The following is a 22,251-nucleotide window of genomic DNA, read 5'->3' as shown; positions in this document are numbered from 1 at the left end:
TGCACTGACAGCATTACACTTTAAGTATTAATCTATACTACTAGGTTTGGGTCATTTCAAAGTTAAAACACTGAAACGAGGAACACCTGCCATTAAGAATTTAAGCTCCTGTTGATCAGTACAACAATATAAATTGATTCCATGCTAAAAAGGACATTTAACCTCTACCAAAATATTATATATTGTATAAAATCAAATACATACAAATAAGCATACAGATTAGACACACATCATAACATTTGTATGGTTTTGATATACAAATAATTTTTGCTATATATACATATAATCCTGTCTCTCTCTCTATATATATATTCTTGTAAATGAATCCCTAGAGAAGCAAGAAATCTTAACTTAATACTATGTCCAAGACTCAAGAGGAGGATCTGACCCCCCTGTAAATCCATTGCTCACCCTTGTAAATTCTGAGGGCTTAGAGAACACAGTTACTTCTCAAATGAAGTTGGATTCCTGATGTGACAAGCCTGCTGTTGAGGGCCACAGAATGAAAAGCTTTTTTAAATGAAGATTCCTCCTTAAATAAGAAATCTGTTTCAGCCCTGTGCAAGCCATCTACCAGTTGCAGCCTAAGTCAGAAATACCCTGTGGTGCTCCAGATACAAACCAAGGATGGCTCATTTCTATAATCAGTATCAGAAGATACCTGCTCCCCAGTAGCGTACAATCCTATTACATGATCCTTGCCTTTCAACGCAATAAGGCTGAGTCCTCTGAAATGAAATCATCACTACAAACTACAATGCTTTAGAGTCCACCTCGGTGGACGAGCCCTCACCAATTACAAATCACACAACCCTTGCAATTTCTGTGGCTTTCACTAGCATATACGTAAGGAGAAATGTAGTTGATGGATTTTTTCCCCAAGAAGCTGAAATCTCGAAATGCAGTAGAGTTCACAGTACCTGGGAAGGTAATTCAACCACCTATACTTTCAAGAGGTAACTGGGTAGCAAATACCTTCAGCCTGAGTGAATTCAGTGCCAGAATCAGTTTTTGGTTGTTTTCTGCTCAGTCTCTGATCATTGCTCACGTCTGAGTAAAGCATTTATTATTTGCTCACTAAAAGGAAAGGCAACTCCTACATGAATAACCTTATAAAAATCAGTGTTTTCTGTTCTACGCCTGGAAGCACTTAAAGAATATACCTCATTACCAAACTGAAGGTTGCTTGAACAGATCCCGAGTGTGGATTATTTTCTGCTTTGTTTCCCTAAACCCCTACCCTCTGTGATGCGTTAGTGACCTTACTGCAAATCCACCAACAGCAGGGTTTTCCTACAAACTTCTACACTTATTCTTCTAGATACAAAACATCTCTAACAGAGCTTCCTTGAATATTCTATTCCCTGCTAGCAACAACTAAACCTTTCTGCAATGACCTTCAATATTTAATCTGATGTACATATGTGTTCTATCAATTGAAAAAAGCCTTTATAACCTACTGTGAAGAACTTGATATTACATAGTAATTTGACCCACAATTTGTTTTCCCTGATTAAATACAAACACTACTGCCTTGCTCCCTTCAAATCACTAGTAACCTTTTCAATAGCTTCTGCAGTATTACAAGTTGCACAAGTATGCACACCAATTCATGTTGTTTTACAAGCACAATGATACGATTTTTCACTGCATCTCCCTGCACCCAAGACCTCCATCACAATGAAATCAGTTAAGAACAGCAGCTATCACTACTTTTTCAAGCCAGAACTTATAAACCCAAATCACGCCACTGGAAATAAAGTCTCATTTGCCTTACTCCTTTAATTAAAAATTAACAAACAAACAGAAAAGCCCAACGGAAGTATACTATTCCAGAATTTTTCCTCTACCCCTCTGCAAAGGGATGTATAAGGTAGCAAGTCTTAACTAAGGCAGCAGAGATCTTCAGATGCAAAGCAGAACACTTGGTATGCTGCTTCACTTACCACACTTGAAGACATGCTCTTTTAAAAGCATTAAGTAACAGTAGCCTGAGAACAGAATATAAACTCATTTAAAAGCCTATTTTTTCCCAAGATAATTTTCTTCTGAAAGTTTACTTTTCCTTCACTATTAGGAAAAATTCCTCCCCTTTGCTTTCTCAAGTGGTATCTGAAATTTGTGAGATTGGCCACTTTCAGTTGTATAATTCCTAGTTTTGTGCTTGTCAGAAAGACACAAACCTGAACTATTCAAAACTACTCCATTTCATAATAAACTTATTCCCAGTCCAATGTGGTTTGGTGCTTCAGTTGCTTTATACTCCAGAAACGGATGGGCTTCTGCTGTCACATTCCCATAAATCATGATTCTTAGGCTATGCACCCACTATAAGATAACCAAATAGCCACATACTAAAAAGTGAAAATCAGCTGCTATTATCGTTCTTCTTTCTATAGTCTATTCAGTGCTACTTTATCCCAACTACTGAAGCAAAACCAGCAAAACCCCAGCTACTCATTTCTACAGTCTAGAGGTTTCACTCATTGATTAAGATAAATATCTAGAGAACGAACCCCTTATTACAAGGGGCCACTGGCATCTCACTTCTCACAATGGCAAAGTTTTACTTTCTCAACCTGGAAAAAAGATAACCCAAAGAATGGGGTTTGGAGGTTTGGTGGACTTTTGGCTGGTCTTTCTTTTATTCTCCCCAAAATTGTAACTTCAGTTGCTGTACAGACCTCCCTAGATCACAGTGATGGTGGTAGGGGACACATGAAGAAGCTTGGGAAAGCATTAAAGAACCTGCTTCATCACCAGTAGAAACATTACGCTCTATTTTGATCAAATGGCAAAGATGCTGGGATCAATGCTTAGCTTGGGAAAGGAAGCCACTCAGTCCCACAAAGATTCAGACCTGCTTCCACTATATAAGAGCTCAAAAGGCAGCACTGGTTTCCCCCATCCCCTTTAAATAATCAGAGTAGATAAAGTGTGTGCATTCAGTCTGCATGTCAAACGGTCACTGCACACTGGTCATCCTACCCATATATCTTATTATAGCATGAATAAGACTTGAGTTACAAGCAGTAGATGTACAGTTACCCAGGAAGCCTCAACTAAGGCACATCTGTGCTAGCCCTTTTACTGATTCATGACCAATACCTAATTTAACCCTACTTACTCTAGATTCACCTTACATTCACATGGACAGATCTCTTGTTGCTCAAGTCCTTGTACTTCTCTATAGAAAAAGAAAATAACAAAGCATCAAGAAAAACAAGAGCTTTAAATCTTCTTGCTTTAACTTACCAGGCCTCAAAGTTTCTCTGTGGTTTTAAATACTCCATAAACCTTTTTCAACTGCCTGGTAGTTTTAGAACTAATTTTCTTCTGCCATTGTACACAGGAGGTCTGGATGAAACTGGCAGGATTACAACACAAACAGTATTATTTCCACTTACCATTAAATTCACTAATTCCTTGGCAACAGCATGACACTGGGAATTGTCAGTCCCTTCTACATCACGACTGACATTTATTTGACTAACTTCTTTCCAAAACAGTATTTCTACTTGGTTTCTTTTCCCCCTCTAATCCAGCAGCCTTATATTTCTGCATAACTTCTCCAGCCCACTAACTACTGCTTTATTATGGACTTTGGTTTGTTTGTTTTCTTTTATAAGACCAGTCAGTTCACTAATTTGTTATCTACTTGATATCTTGGCCCCGAGTATTGTATTGCACATAAAAGTGTACATTTACTCAACTAGCATTTTTTAAACATCATTACTTTATCAGAACAGAGAGTAAGTTTTTTCTACACTGACTTTCACCTTTAGTTCTTTATTATAAGACTTTCTACATTAGTGTGCCTAAGATCTACTCATGGTGATGGACCTACACCTTTGACATTCTTATCTCTGCAGCTCATTCTTCAGTTGTAGCACTGCTAAGAGCCAGTCTGCAGAAGAAAAAGGTCTACTTCATCAATACCCTCACTGAGAAATCTAGCTTAGCAACACACTGAGGTCAAACTGAACCGAGTCTTTAAAGCACTCATGTAAAGCTCTCAAACTAGTGACATTAAAGTTACATTAGCTCTGCAAGCTACCCTGTCACACACCATCTCTTCTGCCTTCAAACACCATTTTGGCCAGTTTAGCATCTTGAGGAACAGCTTGACATCAAGTCCTTGGTGATTTTTTGCCCTCATTTAGCAAGGTAAGTTTGAAGAGCCAAAGTTTTCGACAAGACCAATAACATCTGCTGATCCAAAAAGGTTTCTCATATTTTAATTGTCTTAACCTCTTTAAGGGTGCTCTTCCTCAACAAAACACAAAGCACTACACAAAGCAATCTGAGTGAGCAAAGTCACCAAACTTGGGTGCTTAAGTAGCATAAGACAGAGGTTCTAAATACGGTCTTAAGCAATCAGTGTACTGTGGCAAAACCACATATTATTCTGTAGTCATTTTTTTCCCCTTCCTTTGTCTTCAGTGTCTCTGCCTGAAGGTGTACAAGAGTAATTAAGTTGTCTACTACACACTGGAAGGAAATGAAGTCTTTGCTAAATAGGAACAGGCACTAGGAAAAAAGGCGATGCTGCTTGGGCTGGAAACAGTTTCAGACCTAAGACATGAACTTTGTTTCTCTCACTTAAGGGAGAGTTTTTTAGAACAGTGGGAGAAAGCAGCCAGAACAGAGTTGATTTTATGTTACATCAGGTTTTAAGTTTTGTTTGGAGCTATTCCATGCCTTTAGACTGCTGAGCTTGGAACCGCCGAGCTCAGGCCAGAAAAGCTCAAAAATTACTCAGTTACATGCATATTCTGAAAACCATTCCTTCCCCAGTATTTTTACTGTGTAAGTCTAGATGTCAGCGTAGCAAAAAGTTATCAGAATGACAGAATACGTGCTGCCAAGGCCACTAAACATAATTAAGTCCAACAGTGGGTTGGCTACCCAGCTATACATGCAAGCCAGTTGGTTGCTATGATGGCAAGGCATCTTTGCAAGCAGCAGTTGGGTTTTGCAATTCAGAGGTTGATAGCAAGTCACTGAGAGGCTTACAACTATCAGCAACCATCTACATCAATTGTGATAAAACCTCTATGACCAGGACCACGATATGCATGTGATACTATTTTACTTATTCAAACTGCAATTTCTGCTTATACATGTCTCACGAAACAACTTGTGGTCCTTCAACTTCTTCAGATGTAGAATAACACACAGGGCATACACGTGTTTCCCAAATTCCTCCTCAGGTTCTCCATAAAACTACAATTTAAAAGGCAAAATGGACACAACTACTAATGGGATCTGAAAAAAAAAACCCAAACCAAACAACCACTGTAGAAATAGTAACTGACTAGAAGAGATGAGAGAAAGCAGTAAGAACCTTCCACTGTATGTTGATAAAGCACAGCAGCTGAAACCTGAAGTCAGAAGACTGCTACAATAGCCTCAGACACAGCCATCTGCAGTACAGACAGAAGACATATGGAAAAGACAACCATAAGGATACATGCTTAGTAGAGATCACAGAATGTCTTTGGTCAAGTTACTTGTTTCAAATTCGATTAAGCCACTTGCTTTGATGCATTTATTTTGCCCCACCTTGTGGTGAAAACCAGTTTATGTACTGTGCTGTAGCCACCTGATTAATCTCGCAGTGTTCTACTACCATAGAAATTGGAGATCTATGACCAAGAAGATACTACAAAGCACATTACTTTACAAAAATAGACTTGCTGAGGACTATGTCAGCTGTAGAAAAGAAAATCACCTGACTACTTGTGTTTCTACTGCAGGTAACTTACTCTATTATAAGGTATAATACTGTAAGGAAAGGGTGAGTCAATACACTGTCAAGTTTCAGACAGTAATCATTTCACCTCATACTGCACTACCACCAAAGGCTACCTGTGCTTCAGTACTAGTCCTTTATGACAGTGATACCGAACCCTCAGCAAGATGGACAAAACTATGTGAAAAACTGAGTTTATACAAGCTTCACATCATGACAAGCCACAACCAGTAAAGGGCTTAAACTGCCTCTTCATTCCCACAACTCCCAGTAGTAGTCTAGACAGTTTTGCTTTACATTTACACTGTGCAAAGAACAGTTTACATCACCAGCCCCAAGCAGCTACATTAGCTTATCATATTAGCAACACATTTACGAGGGAATTTAGCCAAGGTGGTAGCTGAAGCTGTGTTTGGCAGCTTCTCAGCACGCACATATACAGGTCTGTAGTATCAGCATTGCCAAGTCTAAGTTTTAAAGCACTGTCTAAACGTTTAGATTAGAACAATGCATAAAATAGGGACTGCTTATTTTTTCCACATCTGGACAATCAAAGAGCAAGTTCTAAAGCAGCAAGGGCCAAAAGAAGTCCCCTTAATGATGTTAGTAAGAATACCAAGACACCTGTTATGAAAGACTGGCAAATACATTGTTTGTATTGATACCGAGTGAAAAAGTGAAACGCAATTAAGGTTCATTAACAATTTTTGCTATTAATTTCACCTCCTTTCATAGAGGTTGACTTACCTAGTACTGTTACAGTTGTTGATGACTGGGTATTTCCAAGTGGGAATGTAACTGCCTTGCAAATATATTCTCCTGCATCAGAAAAGCTTACGTTTTTTAAGATGATTGTTGCATCAGTAAGTGAATAGTTTTTAAATGACACTCTTCCTTGGTATTCTCCTTGAACAGATATTCCATATTCAGGATGATGAACAGCAATAGTCTGTGAACTTTTACCGTGTATCTTCTCCCAGGAAACTTGTGCTATTGTTTCATTTACATCAATAATGCATTTCAGTGCAACCTTCTTCCCCCAAACTGCTGTCACATGTGGATCAACAATTGGTCCAGCTAAGGCACCTACAAACAAAAGAATTATTCGTTAGTACACAAGAAGGTTATGCCTCCGAGTCTTCACATTAAGCCTTCTCCAGTAATTAGCTTGCCTTCTTCAAAAGGAATTCATATTTTATTCTGAATAACCATATTTTAGCTTATTCACAGCAGTGTAGAGACATTAGAAAAGCACGCTTTAAGCGGTAACAGCAGCTCAACCACTCTTCAGAGAACACTATCACTGATACACAACTTCTTATACAAATGACCTGATAATTGTGTAACTGGTGTTATCGATCTTTTGGGAATTTAACTAGTTGTGAGCATAGCACGTATTCAGATTTACTGGACAAAAAAACCCAACCAGCCAACACCACAGTAATCAGACATGGTACTTTAGCAGTTTAATTGCTGCTCCAGAGCACCAGGTAAAAATTTAACTTAAATTACTACACTGATTTTTAACTTCCAAAAGATATGATTCCTAATAAAGATAATTGAAGGAGAAATGCCTACGTGTAAATTCTACCACTTACCACATCAGTAACTAGTTAAAAAGCAAAGAATAAAAAAGAATAAAAATGGCAAAATCCCACAAACTACTCCATCTTCATAGTGACAGTCAATCTAAGAATTCAATTCTACCTTCAGAGCCTAGTTTCCAATAGAGATACGTTCCATCATGCATATGCAGTCCTGCTATACTGTAGTGCAGTGTCTTCACATCAGAACTTCTCCTTGCATTTACACAGTAAACAGGCAAGAGAAGGTATAGTCAAGTGTTTGCTTAATATTCTGTATCATTCCATTCAATACCTAAAATACTTTCCACAGTAGCAACTACATTCTGAGCTCAGTATTTTACACCACCTCCCTTCAAGAAAAGAAATCCACCAGAACAAAGTAGTTCATTAAACCACCGGTTCATGACTTGTTTTGCCAAACAGATGCTCGAGCAACTTAAATCATTCCTTCTCTTGGAGTAGGCTGCTTAAGTACTAGGCTCTTCAGTTATCAAATCAGTACTCAAGCTGTTACTGTGAAAATTCACCCACGGAATGAGATTCAAGACTAAATTTTAGTAGCTCCATTTTCACACACACGAAGAGGTCATTCAACTTGAGACATTAACTGCAGTTTCAGGCAACAAGTTCCCACAAAAGAGAAGCCATGTGCTCAGGAAAGAATTCCCTGTCTTTTGTGTCAGTCCATTGTTAAACGCTTTTCGCTTCCCAGCAATTGATTTTTCAGCCTTCACGCCATAACCAGTCAATGAAGTCACCCAAACAAGCGATTTAAAGATTCAGCTACAGATTTCTTCAGTATAAATCTACTAACTAATGTCAATAGTATGCAAACATTTAGTTGCATGAGTAAATCAAACTAAGCCAGAACTTTATACCAAGGCTGTTGATATGCCGGGCACCGAGAGGGGCTGGTGAGGGGGAAAAAATAGCTAATAAACTGAAGTTTCATATAGAAAATCTCTACCATGACTAATCCATGAGTCATGCAAGAACATTCTGGCCAGTCTGCTCATGCCTCTTGAACTAATAATACATACTGTTGAGACAGACATTGGAAAGGGGGCAACTGTTTGCACATTAACTGAAATGTGCAGAATTCTGCCCAAATTTTGTCTCCACTTGCCATTGCTATATTTAGCCTAATACGCCGGAGGTAGAGAGCTCTTAAGGAGTAATTGACTATCATGTTCTAGCTTAAGGCACACAAGGTACAGCTCTGGAAAGTATTTCGGAATATACATATTCTGTAACATCACTCAAGTAAAGAAAAACATACTTTTGTTGAGAAACTGACAACGTGCAGTATTTAAATCTACTGAATCTTAACCTTTACTGAACCTTAACATAATGATCAGCTGTACACAACTCCGACAAACTTGGTACAGAAACGCCTTACAAGTACACTCACACAAAAGCTGCACAGACTTCTAGGAAGTTAAACTGAATTGCAAAGTTAACCCACTTAGTTGAATACACAAGCTGTTTTGTTTCCTTGCCAGGGTTGGTTGGTGGGGTTTTTTGACAACTCTACTCCCAATAATTAGAGGCTTCAGCTACATAGAGATGACCAGAGCACATTTAAGGAGTCAATACTCAGCTAAGACTTATCTCTTTCATGAAGATGTGAAAATAACCCACCATTTTTTCCACCGAGGAATACTTCCAACAGCTCATGTGTACCATGAAACCATTGGGTTCTCACATGAATATTTTCACACGTCTAACTCTCATTTCTGCCGCTTTCAAGATTTACAGACTGAACTGAGCAGACCTCGGATATATGTATTTATATACATATACACACTTGCAGCTATAAAACATTAATCAGTTACATCTTGTTCATTGGCATGCTGAAGGAAGTACAGCCAATAGATCATTGCACTGCATTTTAAACGTTTATCTTCTGAAACACGTTCAGGCTCCAAAGTCAGACACACATAAAAAATCAACTTATCTATGCTAATCATTTAACTTGAACTTACATATTCATATAGTTTATACAACAGCATATACATACTCCCAAGCATTTAAAGTTTTCAAAATAGCCTAAAGCTCAAGTGAGAACAACGACACCTTTATTCTGCAATAGCATCTCAGGTTTTAATCTACAGCCACTTAGTATTTAACTAACTTCTGGTTGCCGAGCAATCAAGAGAACACTTCCAACTAGCACATTAATGACCATGCTGATATTCAGAGCTCTGAGACTTAGGACTAAGATAGGTATTTCCTGTTTTACTCAAAGATGGTGTGTGAATAATGAGTTAAGGGCTACACATTCACTCCTTTAGAGGCTTACAATGCACAAGATGCTGAAGAACAAGACACTTCAAGGCCACGTTATTCACCTCCTTAGCTGACCCAAGGTACTGATGAATAGGACACATTTACTCTTGTAATAAAGCCTGGCTCTCCTCCTCTTGAAATCTGTTACTGAAATCTGACCTTCCTTGCTTGCACTCTCACAATATTGAGGTCCTTGCTGATCATCATTCCCAACACCCCTTAAGGAAATAATTTTTATTTCCTTACTAATCAAGATCTTATTTTGTAACCTCAATGCAAAAACAGCATCATGAAGTTTTCTTACATTTTCCTTTAAATTTGACCAAAGTTTTGGGGATCTTTTATATCCCTTTTTGCTCACTTGAGCCACAAAAAATGGCTTGTGTGTTCCCTCTCATTTCCTCAATCTCTGAAGGTCGTATGTCCCAACATATCTTTGAACCACAGAATGAGGTTCTGGCATAACCCACTTAATTGAAGACATTCTCAGATGACTTTCATTGGAGAAATACAATAATTCAGTATCATTTCATGATATGGCACCCTGTCTCATTCATTTCATAGCTTTGAACCTAACTGTATCATTCAGCCTGTACACGTTTTAAAACTCCTTGTCTGTACCAGTCAGACAGACTTGCTCCTTTAATGGAAGGGTTCATACTACTGTTCATGTTTCACAGGCAACAGATAGGTGATTTGCCTTGTTTGGATCAGCAAAACATCATCCACTACTGTTTCATATGCGGCCTGGTACTGTTGTTACATACAGTACCTTTGGATTGATTCAGTTTTAGCTCAGTCCCTATGCACTAACTGATTTTTTGATCACACGGTGATCTGATTCATGCTGGTAATACTTCAAGCCCATGTCTATCACAAAACTACCTTGTGCCTAAAGCTAACAGAAGTTACAAAAGTGGATACTCCTCCAAGTTGACCTACGTGACACATCAATTTTCCAGTCTCTCTGCCAATATATGAATGAGACTTTCAACCTATTTCACAGGTAACAACTGCAGGCAGACACTGACACACCACAAACCAGCTTCTCCAAAACTGCAACAGTTCCTATCTCCAATTTTAACAACTGAGATAACTTGAAAAAAAAAACCTGGTCATTTACTATTCCTGGCTGCACACCCTACTTAATACCATGAGACCGTCCTACCTCAACTTAAAGTCTTAAAATAAAAGTGAAATTGAAAGCTGAACACTGGGTTCTCTTATTTCAGTGTGCAGGAAGGGGAAGCCTACTTTATAAAGCCTCTTGTTTTAGTGGTTTTGGTCACATAGCTTCTAGAGGAACATCGTTTTGGCCTTTGAGTTCTGACACCTCCTGTTTCCTCTCCAAAATGAGCTCCAGTGTTTCATCATTTCACCATGTTTTTAAGTAAAATGATGGGGTTTACAGTGTTCACTAGCTCTCCAGCTTCAGATCACTGCAAGAATCTCATTCAAAAAAGACAAGCAGTGACCATTCCCACTTAGCTCTCAGAAAGCAGTTTCTGAGTAAGCAAACAACAATAACAATCCTTACAACTCACTTCTAGCACTAAAAGCCACACAACTAAGAGATACCAAATACTGACCATGATTAAGAACAGCTCCTGATATCAAGCTTTTCTCACCACCTGAAAAGAGATACAGAGGAAATCTGCAGTCTTGAAAATACAATGACCTTCTTAATACAACAAAGGACTCCTGCTACAAAATGAGAGTACTCCCCACACTTCCAGGCTTCTGATTTGTTGTAATAAACAGAGATTTTTCTTCACATAACAGCCATGCACAAAGCTAATTACAGAAGCTATCCAGTTACCTACTATACAACTGTGGCCTGATTAACAGCACACTACTGGCAAGTCAGAGACTACACTGACACCTCCTAGCCACTTATTTCCTACTTGCTGTCAACTGTTTCCACAGGAAAATAAAGCTAAACTGCAGAAAACCTGAAGTTTTTCCCTACATCAACAAGTTATTCATGGGTGTACTGAGCCTTAGCAGGCATTAACAAAGGCATCAACGCAGGCATCTAAGAAGAGTTTGAACCAAGAGTCAAGCAGAGGAACACAAAGCATCCCATTTTGGTGACACCAAACTGCTATGTTAGCGTAACTTAACATGAAACACTCTTTTTAAGTCCAGGCTCAGCATCACTGTTAGGTCAGTTTAGTTTTAGCTGCCATCAGAAAGCTTAGACTCATTCTTACAGCCTTCCTGCATCAGCATTCATCAGGTACCTAAGAGAGTCCAAGCTACAAGAACTCACTTGTTTTCTTCCTGATTTAGCCTTCTGAATTGGCCGACTCCCTGCTCAGTGAATCACAAGTGGCAATGCAACATAGACAACAACAGCACAGCCACACATTCTAGTGGCATCCTCCGATTTCTTTAACTTGCAGATCAAATCACATAAGGACACTGCAGAAACCAAGTGTTTGAAACCTCAACTTGAGGCTTTATAAAAATATACCCTTAAATTACTGGGAAAAAGTCAGTGTGTGTCTTTTGGGTACCACAGCACAACCAAATTACTGTGTCAAAAATAGGATCAGAACCAAAAATGGAAGAGATTCAAGACTGAGTCCAAAACATTTCAACACTAGTTTCCAATTTGAATGGTTAAGCAAGTACTTGGGGGAAAAACTGCACTTGCATCAAAGAGATAGCATTATAACCTGGTGGTGCTCTCACCTAAGATCTGCTTTATCACAATCCTTGCTTGAAGTGGAGTGCTAGTTTGTCCATGAAGTTATTTCACAGAAGTGGGCTGGGAGCAGAAACATGTCATGAGGGTGGCTTCTATAAGCACATTTACAAGACTCAGACCACGTTGCCTTTCTTGCATTGCACTCCTTTTAAAGCAAACCAGAGGCGCATTATTTCCATCTTAGAAGAGCAATTCTTACAACCCTGCTCAGTGCTCATCACAACAGTATAAGATGTGTACAAAAGCCTACAAGAAGGCAAAAAAAATCTGGTGAAATGAGGCATAGCAATTGAATAGTCTGAAGCTGAGACTACTGAAATCCTCTCAGCCTTTCCGTGCATTCACCAGCTATCTCATGCTGCTTTTTCATTTTACTAATGCTCAAGGGACTTAATGTCCAAGCCTTTGAATCCAGAGGTCAACCGATACCAAAAGGAAACTAAGAACATTACGACAACAATTGCTTAAATAATGACATATTCCTAGATTTCTCCCATTACATTGATATATCACTACTGCGGCTCACACACATTCATCACTTTGAAATGCATCTATTAACTTCCAAATGTTAACTTTTCATACCTACAAACAGACCAAAACTAGCTTCCAGTCTTAACTTCCTCTAACACGCAAGCAGCTCTCCTCTAGGTGACTAGAGCCTACATGCTTACAATGGCTACAGTAAAGGGAACATGATTTCCAGTTGACAACTGTAAGAAGTTGCACAAAGCTAATTTTTCTCAAGCAACCTTGAGACATTTAAGACACAAGCCAAAAGAACTGACAGAGTTTGGGAATGCATGAAAAGATCAGTCTCAGTGTCAGTACTGTCTCAAAACTGTTGCTGAAGTAGGAGTTTTTACTTAAACTCTAAACAGATTCTCACTTAAGTGCTATTGTAGAATGGTCTGCAGAACTGTTAAGATTCTTTAAACCTCCCCCTGCTGCTCCTAAGGATAGCACTGACAATATAACACGCTATCGTGCCAAGAAGCTCACATTATTCAACCCTTCATTCCTCACAGCTCATGGAAGGGGCAGTCTATCTTCCTCTAGCACTGAATCACATGTATACCTCTCTCTATATAGACAGATATCAAAGAACACTGATATCTCTGGGGGAACCTACAGCTATCATTCACAAAAATAGCCTCCAGAGCCCACAGAGAGAAGATTCATATTGCCCGCAGAAAGGCCAGATAATACAATACTGGGCAAAATACTCTTACCCCAATACAAACGAGTCAAGATGATAACGCATGCAAACCTCTACAGTGCCATAATAAACACTTAGCAGCAAGACTAACGTTTTCATCACAGAAAGCAAGGAAACATTATTTTACTCTAAAGCAATATGAAGTCAAAGAAATAAGTAGTTAAACTCAGAGTGTAACATAAGCATAGCTTGAGCCCAACTTGCATAGTAATGAGTTGGAACTTCCAAAAAAGGGTTTTTTTAGACACTTGAAGTCAGGCATGGCTATGACCCACTGTTATTCCACAATGCCATTTTCTTTACATGTTAACTGGTGCTTCTCTTCGAGTTTCACCATCTTCACACAGGGTAAAGACTGTGCCCTTGCCACTTCCTATCATGCTGCAAAGACCTACAGTATCAAGCAGCAGGAAACTAAATAGTCTAAGACTCTAGAGGAATGTTTAAAAAAAGGTTAGGCTCATGATTCAATTTGAGTTGTGAAGGACACTCTCAGAAACTCAATTTTATAAGGTTAAAGCTTTAAATCTGACTACTCACCAAGAATGCTTAAAGTCCCATGAACTTTAAAACTTCATCCAGAATTTCAACTGAAACCATACTAGCATTAGCATCGTTGTCTGTTTTACACGCTCCTACATTATCTTTTATGTACGTTAACACATAGTAAATAAAGACATTCATGTTTATCCTGATAACTGAGCATCAGATGTTTACAAGACACGCTGAACTAATAAGTGAGACAAGCTACAAGGCAGCTGGAAACTGTTCCGCAATCAATATTACAACCTCAGTTTAAGCAATCTACCAATCCCACTGCCTTTAAAAGGAAACAAGCAAGAGGATGTGCTCTTTGCCCAACAAATGGGTCAGGCTCTAAAGCACTACTGGAGAAGAACATCTTTAGTCCTACACCCTCAAAAAAACAGTACTAACAAACAAGTAGCGCACAAGTTATCCATGAAAACATACACCACTTCCTCTCCTACACACCAGAAAATGCTTCACATTTCCATCCAAGTCAATTCAAACACCCAAATACTAGACCAACAGATACAAATACACTAAAAGAAGAGCAAATGATTTTAAAACAAGCAGTTACTCATGTAACTCAGACCTTTAATTGGCAAGTTTGATACAGAGAGTTCCAGGCAGCATCCAAAAAGTCTTTTGGAATACAAAAGATGAGTCAGTGGTTCTGAGACAAGCCAACCTGTAGGAAAAGGTTCAACTCATCCTTTGTGTCATCCAGTTCAAACACAGAACCAAAATGTCTAACAGACATAGTGGCAGGTCAAAAGGAGCATTGTGCCTCTGCTCTGTATCTTGGCAGGGCTGCCAACTAACTGCATTAGATACAGAAAAAACACGACTGAAGTTATACATAACTTTATATAACATTTATATAACATTAAAGCATACATTTTTTTCCCAATCTGGAATAAGCTTCAAGTACTAGTTGTGCCAAATTAAAATAGTAGTCAGCAGGAACAAGTGTAAGTCGCAGTTACAGGATGTTAAATAGCTGATTAGAGAGCTGAGACTGTTTGAAAGTTACAGCAAATACATACTGATTATGTTTCAAGAATTTAAAATGCCACTCCAGAATATGCAGATATAGAAGGAAATTCCCTGCTCTAGCCAACATCAGTGAGGTTCCATCAGCAGTTACTCAGCTTGAACACCATACTTCAGCTTTTAGCCAACTACAGAGTCTGAAATAAAGTGGGCTCAAAGGCCCAGAAAACATGACCTACAAGGAAGGGTTGGAAGAACTGATTGGGGTTCTCAACGGCAACCCTATAAAGGTCCTGAAGTACTTACACTGCAAAAAGAGAATGCCTGCACTGCCAAATATGCCAGTGGAAATGAGCAAGGAGATAAACTGAAACAACAAAAAACTCCCTGAGATCAAGGAAACCTTTGATGCTACAGCAAGTTAATCCCTCAAATGAACACCCTGGTCGAGATGGAAAAGCTCCATGACCTTCAGAAAGGTTTGATGTTTAGTGTTAAAACAACAAGCACCCAAACTAGCTTCAGCTGATCCTGCAATGGGGTTGAGACATGATGTGTTTCTCAAGGATTTTGCCAGCCTAATTACTGTAAGATTATTAGCAGACATTTTTATCAAAGCCATGATCTGGTATTCCTTTAAATTCTTGTTAGTTGATACGATACACATCTGATAAGACTCAATTACAAGCTCTCCTTTCTGGAGCTTATTTCCAACAATCTATTCAATACACTTATATTGCTCCCTCACGACTATTTGCTTCACCCAGACCCCACTACTCTAAGATGATTGCAGACTACATTGCTTTTAGAAATCTCATTCTGAGTCCTCTCAATAGCAACCTGCTTATATACACTTATTTCACCTGTTTCAAGACTATCCTCACTTGCTTTGCAAATCAAGGAACTAACAGTTACGCATGAAAGAACTCAACCTGTTCAAATAGATAGCTGTCTTCTCACCAAACATTTTTCACCATTTGCTTCTTCTATTTGTACCCTTTCCAGTAAAGGTTGCCTCCTTCAGAGGGACAGCCATCTCACAGCATATAATCAGTCTTCTCTATTACTTATTCCTTATATTTGGACCCAAAAGCAGATACTCAACTTTTGCCATAGATATTTTTCAAAAGCTTTTAACTCTTCAAAGACACATACATGAATCCTCATGAAATCTCTATTAACATCAGGTTGTTCTCAACAGAGTCACCGTGACATACTCAAATCATTCATTAGAGATGACTTTTCTCATTCTCAGCCACAAATAAGAGCTGGATAAATGACAGCCTTCAGCTTTGAGAAAAATAACTCAGACTAACACCTAATGGCTTAGCTTTAGGTAGCTAGCACTTCAACTTCCTGCCTTCTATAAATCAAGTAGACAGAAGTACAGCTGCTTTTAAGTCAGCCCCATCACCTACTACCAACTGCCTTTCATGATACAAAGAGACAATTACATACATTAAACAAAAAACAATGATTTTCTGGACATCAATTCATTCTTATAAGGTTTCAATTGGCAACAACTAAAATATCTGTGTGTTATCAGCACTGTTCTCAGCCAAAAGCCCAAACACAGCACTGCACCAGCTACTAGGAAGAAGCAAAATAACTATTCCAGCTCTTCAAAGCTAAGTCCAGTAGTTCCAGAACTGGCATTACAATGCCTTAAGTTCAAAGCAGATGCCAGCGTCATACCATGACAGAGTACATGCTTAAAAACAGCATGCTACCTACTTCACACCACTATGCACAGCTGCTTTCATGCAAGACCTCTGGCAAAGTCAGGAGTCTTTAAGAGTACAAAACTGAGCAGACCACACAGCTTTGTCTACAGTGCAAACTTCAGAGATAAGCATGAGGTATTCAGGCTGCTATAAACCACATTTTTCTACCACATTCAGAATTGCATGCAAGATGCTCAGCTGCGCCAGTGAAGAACAATCCAGAGGCAAGGCTTACTGTAGGATTTTCCTTCAGGTGAGAGTTGCACTTAAGTCAAAGACGCAGCTGACCTTAGCAGGATTGCCTATACAATTGGCTGACTATACAGATTAAAGCAAGGCATCAAAAGATATTTGACTACAAAGTAAACGTGTGACCTGCATATTTGATATAGTTTATTGTAGACTGAGATGGGGTGTTAATCTGCAGCCTTACCTTTCAGTAACACTTAGATAAAATGCTTCAAAACTATGGCAGTTCTAGTTTGATATTCCTTCCCTGCATGCCACGTATACTTCGTCATCACCTGGAAACCTAACAGCACAGGACGTCAGGATTTGCGCTCCAAGGAAAAAATGACCCAGAGTAGTCACATGCAGAAATACAGGCAATAATGTGCAGGGGGAGTTTGTCAGGACAAACATTTACTCCTAACAGTTTCAGCTGTCCCAAGTCTTAAACAGGGGAAACTGAGGTTAGATGGGAGGAAGAAGTTCTTTACTGTGAGGGTGGTGAGGCACTGGAATGGGATGCCCGAGGAAGTGGTGAATGCTCCATCCCCGGTAGTGTTCAAGGCCAGGCTGGACAGAGCATCCCTGCCCATGGCAGGAGTGTTGTAGCTAGATGGTCTTAAGGTCCTTTCCAACTCTAACCATTCCATGATTCTTTAAACCTGATCCGATCTGTCAGCTTAACTCTCAGATGGCTCTTAAGTGCCGATCCATTTCCCACTGACTTCACAAGCTTTCTGGCCATGAGTTCCAGAAGTCTTGCATCCAGTTCTGAAAGCACCTTCTTTGCTTGCAACTTGCCTCCTTTCAGCTTCATCTGATGAACACCTATTTTTGCACTGCAAGACTTTATCTGCATGCACATTGTCAACATCACGCATTATTTCACATATCCCACCATATTCCTCCCACTCCTACCCTTGTCCTAAGAAGTCACCTCTTTCCTCAACTGAGGAGTCTTAGCTGGCTTCACTTCGAAGCCCACCTTCATATTTTTGACCCTTGCTGCTCTCCACTGACCTTACTTCAGCCTTACCATCTTGTTTTGCTTTTATTATCAAGGGACCAAAACCAGACTATTTGAAGAACATGCAAACAACCCATTTACACATTAGCACAGCATGTCTTTTACTCCGACATCTGGTTTGCCCCAAGGTAACACAGAAAATCATCACAGAACTTACTGCATACTCAAGGCCCTGTTTCTAAGTACACAACATGAATAATACATATGAAGTTTACTCCTTCCCTTCTTAAAGGGGACCTCACTGGCATCACAACATTCTTCCTTAACTCTGTGCAATTCATCTTTCTTCCAACTTGCTACCAGGAACAAGTAATTATGTATAATTGAGGCATCTCGTGCTCCAGGAAATGCAACAGACAAGATCCTACTAACCTCCAACACCACCAAAACTGTAGCTTCCACCATGTGACTTCTCTCCAGAAAAAGGTCCCAGCAAGACCTTTTGCCACTGTGACTGCTGTAACAGAAGGTTTGGTCAGATAAATATCCTCCCACGCTTCCCTCCAGACTCCAAACCTCCCAACTCCCTATTTGGAAATGCAATTTAATGCTATTCAATGCCATCACAATATCATTTGGGGTTTTTTGGTTGGTTGGTTGTGGGGTTTATTGTTTGTTGGGTTTTTTTTTGGAAAAGAGGGAGAAAAAGAAGAGGACAACTGGAGGTGTGAGATCAGACATTAAATATCACAGTCCAAAGAGTTACTGCCCATCTAGTTACACTACTACTGCTTCATTTCAAAATCAAGGAGTTTCCACAGCAGCACAGTCTCTCCCACCCAGCCACAAAGTTGTAAAAATGTGGGTTGGTATTCCAGGAGATGCACACTAACTTCAACAAACAATTACCCTTCCAAGTTACATGGCTGTTGTTTCAGCACTACCATATAATAAGCTTGCCATCACAGAGACTAACAGAAACACACAAGGGAACTGCAATCAGAATCCAACTGCAATTAGGATCCAAAAATACAATAAAAAGTCATCAGTATTGCAATTTTGTCATTGCTATTTGCTGTCTTTCATTGTAGGGTAGAAAGCCACTAGTGGTGCCCCTCAGGGCTCAGTATTAAGGCCAGTGTTGTTTAGTGTCTGTATTTATGATCAGATTGAGGGGATCAAGCGTACCCTCCATAAATTCGCAGGTGACACCAAGTTGGGTGCGAGCGTTGATCTGCTGGAGGAGGACAGAAAGGCTCTGCAGGGGGATCTGGACGGGCTGGATCGATGTGCTGTGGCCAGTGGTATGACAGTCAACAAAGTAAAGCACCAGGTCCTGCACTTGTACCGCAACAACCCCACACAATGCTACAGGCTTGGGGAAGAGCGGCTGGAAAGCTGCTCAGCAGAAAAGGACCTGGGGATGCTGACCGATGGCTGCTGAACATGAGCCAGCTTGTGCCCAGGCAGCCCAGAAGACCAACAGCATCCTGGCCTGTATCAGCAGTAGTGTGGCCAGCAGGGCCAAGGCAGTGATCATCCCCCTGTACTCGGCACTGGTGAGGCTGCACCTCGAATCCTGTGTTCAGCTCCGCATCCCTTACAAGACATTGAGGTGCTGGAGTGGGTCCAAAGAAGGCAAACGGAGCTGGTGAAGGGTCTGGAGCACAAGTGTGATGGGGAACAGCTGAGAGACCTGGGGGGGTTTATTCTGGAGAAGAGAAGGCTCAGGAGGGACCTTACTGCTCTCTACAACTGCCTGAAAGAAGGTTGTAGCGAGGTGGGGCTCAGCCTCTTTCTTCCCAGGTAAAGAATGACAGAGCAAGAGGTAACGTCCTCAAGCTGTGCCAGAGGAGGTTTAGGCTGGATATCAGGAAAAGTTTCTTCACCAAAAGGGTGATCAGGCATTGGAACAGTCTTCCCATGGAAGCGGTGCAACCATGCAGACAGGCCCTTGGTGACATGGTTTAGTGGTGGACTTGGCAGTCCCGGGGTAAAGTCAGACTCGATGATCTTAAAGGCCTTTTCCAACCTAGTTGATACTATGATTCTTTTCTGCTACACAGCAATAGATACACACACTGCCACGCTAATTATAAGGGTAACTGCCATGTGTATCTTGCTGGATTACCTAGAAAGCTCATGTCTGTCCCAAGAGTATAAATTACTAACAGCGAGACAGTCTTCACATAATCATCCTGCTTTCATCTGTGAGACCCAGACACTGAGAATGCTCAAGTCCCAGGAATCACTAGTTATCAGTACCAGCTCACAGAGGACATGCACTCACAGAAAGCTTGCCATGTCTCCAAGGTGTTCAACAGGTCACCTCTGACACGGGTATAAGTTATATTAACCATTACCAACGAGGACACCTACCAATTACCACAAACACAAGTGAACCCCAAGGTATAGGATTTTCATAATGCATTTATCATTGGCAAAGGTACAAAGCTCTAATACCGATCTAGAGAATAATGACTTCATGTAGGTAAGAGCCAAGGGTCCTCTAGAGGTCACTTAGTCCTGCTCAAAGATCCACTTACATCAGACTACTTGAAGACTCATCCAGTTAAGTTCTGAAAATCACTACAGAATGAGTTAGATTATTCAACCACTTTGGGCACCTGCTCCAATGTCTCATCTCCCTCAGAAAGAAGCATTTTTTCCTTACACTAGCTCTGAATTCCCCACATGCCGGCTTGTTCCCGTGCCACACCTCTGAAGAAAGCCCTGCTCTGCCTTCTTGACACACTCCCATCAAGCAGCATTACGGGCTCCTTCCCTTCAGCCTTCCCTTTTCTAGGCTGATCAGGTCCAGCTATTGCAGCCTCTCCTCATACACCCCAAGCTCCAGTCCCCAACTAACACAGTGGTCCATCACCAGGCTCGCTCCAGTATCTCAGCATCCCTCTGGTACTGAGGAGCCCCAGACAGGGCACAGTGCTTCAGGGTCAAAAAGAGGTGAAGGACCCCTTCCCACAACCTGGGATGCTTAACATACGCTTAACACATGCTTAACACAGCCCAGGATGAGGTTATCTTTCTTTGCCTCAAAGCTGCTACAGGTTCAATTTGTCTTTCATCAGGACCCTATACATTTGCACCTGCCAAGCTGCCCTCCACCCAACTGAACCACAGGCTATGCTGTTGCATGGGGGTTATTCCAATCTGGATGTGAAACTTAAAATCATACCATCATTTAGGTTGGAAAAAACCTTTAAGATCATTAAGTCCAACCATTAATGTCTAAGTGGTGAAGCTGATCACTGATCATTTCCCCGCTGGATGATGTGGGCTTCATTTTCCATACCTACATACTTCATGTTCTTCCCATGCTACACTGCATTTGTGAGACTTCACTTGTCCGTTCATTATTAACCATGTCGTAAGTTTGCCTTATCTATGGACTCTGAAAAACAACTTCATTTCTGAATTTCACAATTACCCATTTAAAGGTGTGCCATACTGAAAAGTAGGGTCTATGAAATTCCTATTAAACTTAGCCGATAATGAAGTTTCAAGCACAAATAAGATCTCCTGACCTCAGATAACTATGGAGGAAAAACAACCAAAAGCCCCAACAAAGAGCATTTCAACCATTCTGAGGAACAAGACAAAAGGGAGAGAAATACTGTTGTATTAACATCTTTGTCTTCATTAGGATATTACTTTTAGATAGTAAGATGAAGGCAAAAATTAACATCAAGCAAAACCAGACATGGGTCCAGCTTTAAATGCAGAAAGTAACGTGGCATTCTCTAAGAGACTACTCAATGCATTTGGTGATTTTAGTGCACACGGTCCTTACAGAATGCTCAAAAATAAGCTAGCAAAAACTTCTGTACAAGCAAAACTTTGGAACTGCTTACAACAAACACCCAGGGAGCAGGATTTGGGGCTCGGGGGGGAGGTTGGTTTGGGGGGTTTGGGGGTTTCTTTTGGTGAAATTTTAAGGAAGAACCAGAGATTTTGCTAAGCCTATAGCAACAGTTATAAGCATTCAGCATTCCCTGTCCTCAGAACTGTACCTACTACACTGAAATTAGAAAACCTTTAAACACTGGTCAGGAACACTAACGTGTGTGATGTCTTTCTAGATGAAGGGACTAGACATGCAATCCCCAGGAAATCCCTGGTTCCCTTAAACAGACCAGTCCTCCACTTATCATAAGTTGTCTTCCCACGTACCACCTACTCTTGGAAGAACTGAAGTCCAGGGGAGAAGGGAGGTTGTACTTTGCACTACACAAAG

The 22,251-nt window shown here is 40.3% G+C and overlaps 1 protein-coding gene across 4 annotated transcripts in view; it reads right to left on the bottom strand.

Moving 5' to 3' along the window:
- The window catches only part of NECTIN3 (nectin cell adhesion molecule 3), a 62,605-nt gene that overhangs the window by 29,394 nt on the left and 10,960 nt on the right, over positions 1–22,251 (bottom strand). For all 4 annotated transcript variants that reach the window (XM_062623949.1, XM_062623946.1, XM_062623948.1 and 1 more), the window contains exon 2: positions 6,503–6,841. In XM_062623949.1, coding sequence (XP_062479933.1) covers positions 6,503–6,841 — 339 coding nt within the window. The remainder of the gene's footprint in view (positions 1–6,502; positions 6,842–22,251) is intronic.

The sequence above is a fragment of the Pezoporus occidentalis genome, unplaced genomic scaffold (genome assembly GCF_034315485.1).
Source record: "Pezoporus occidentalis ecotype Australia unplaced genomic scaffold, CSIRO_AGI_Poc_V1 ctg26, whole genome shotgun sequence".
NCBI classification, from domain to species: Eukaryota; Metazoa; Chordata; class Aves; order Psittaciformes; family Psittacidae; genus Pezoporus; species Pezoporus occidentalis.
Note: the sequence above shows the minus strand (reverse complement) of the source record. Positions and strands in the feature narration are given on the sequence as shown.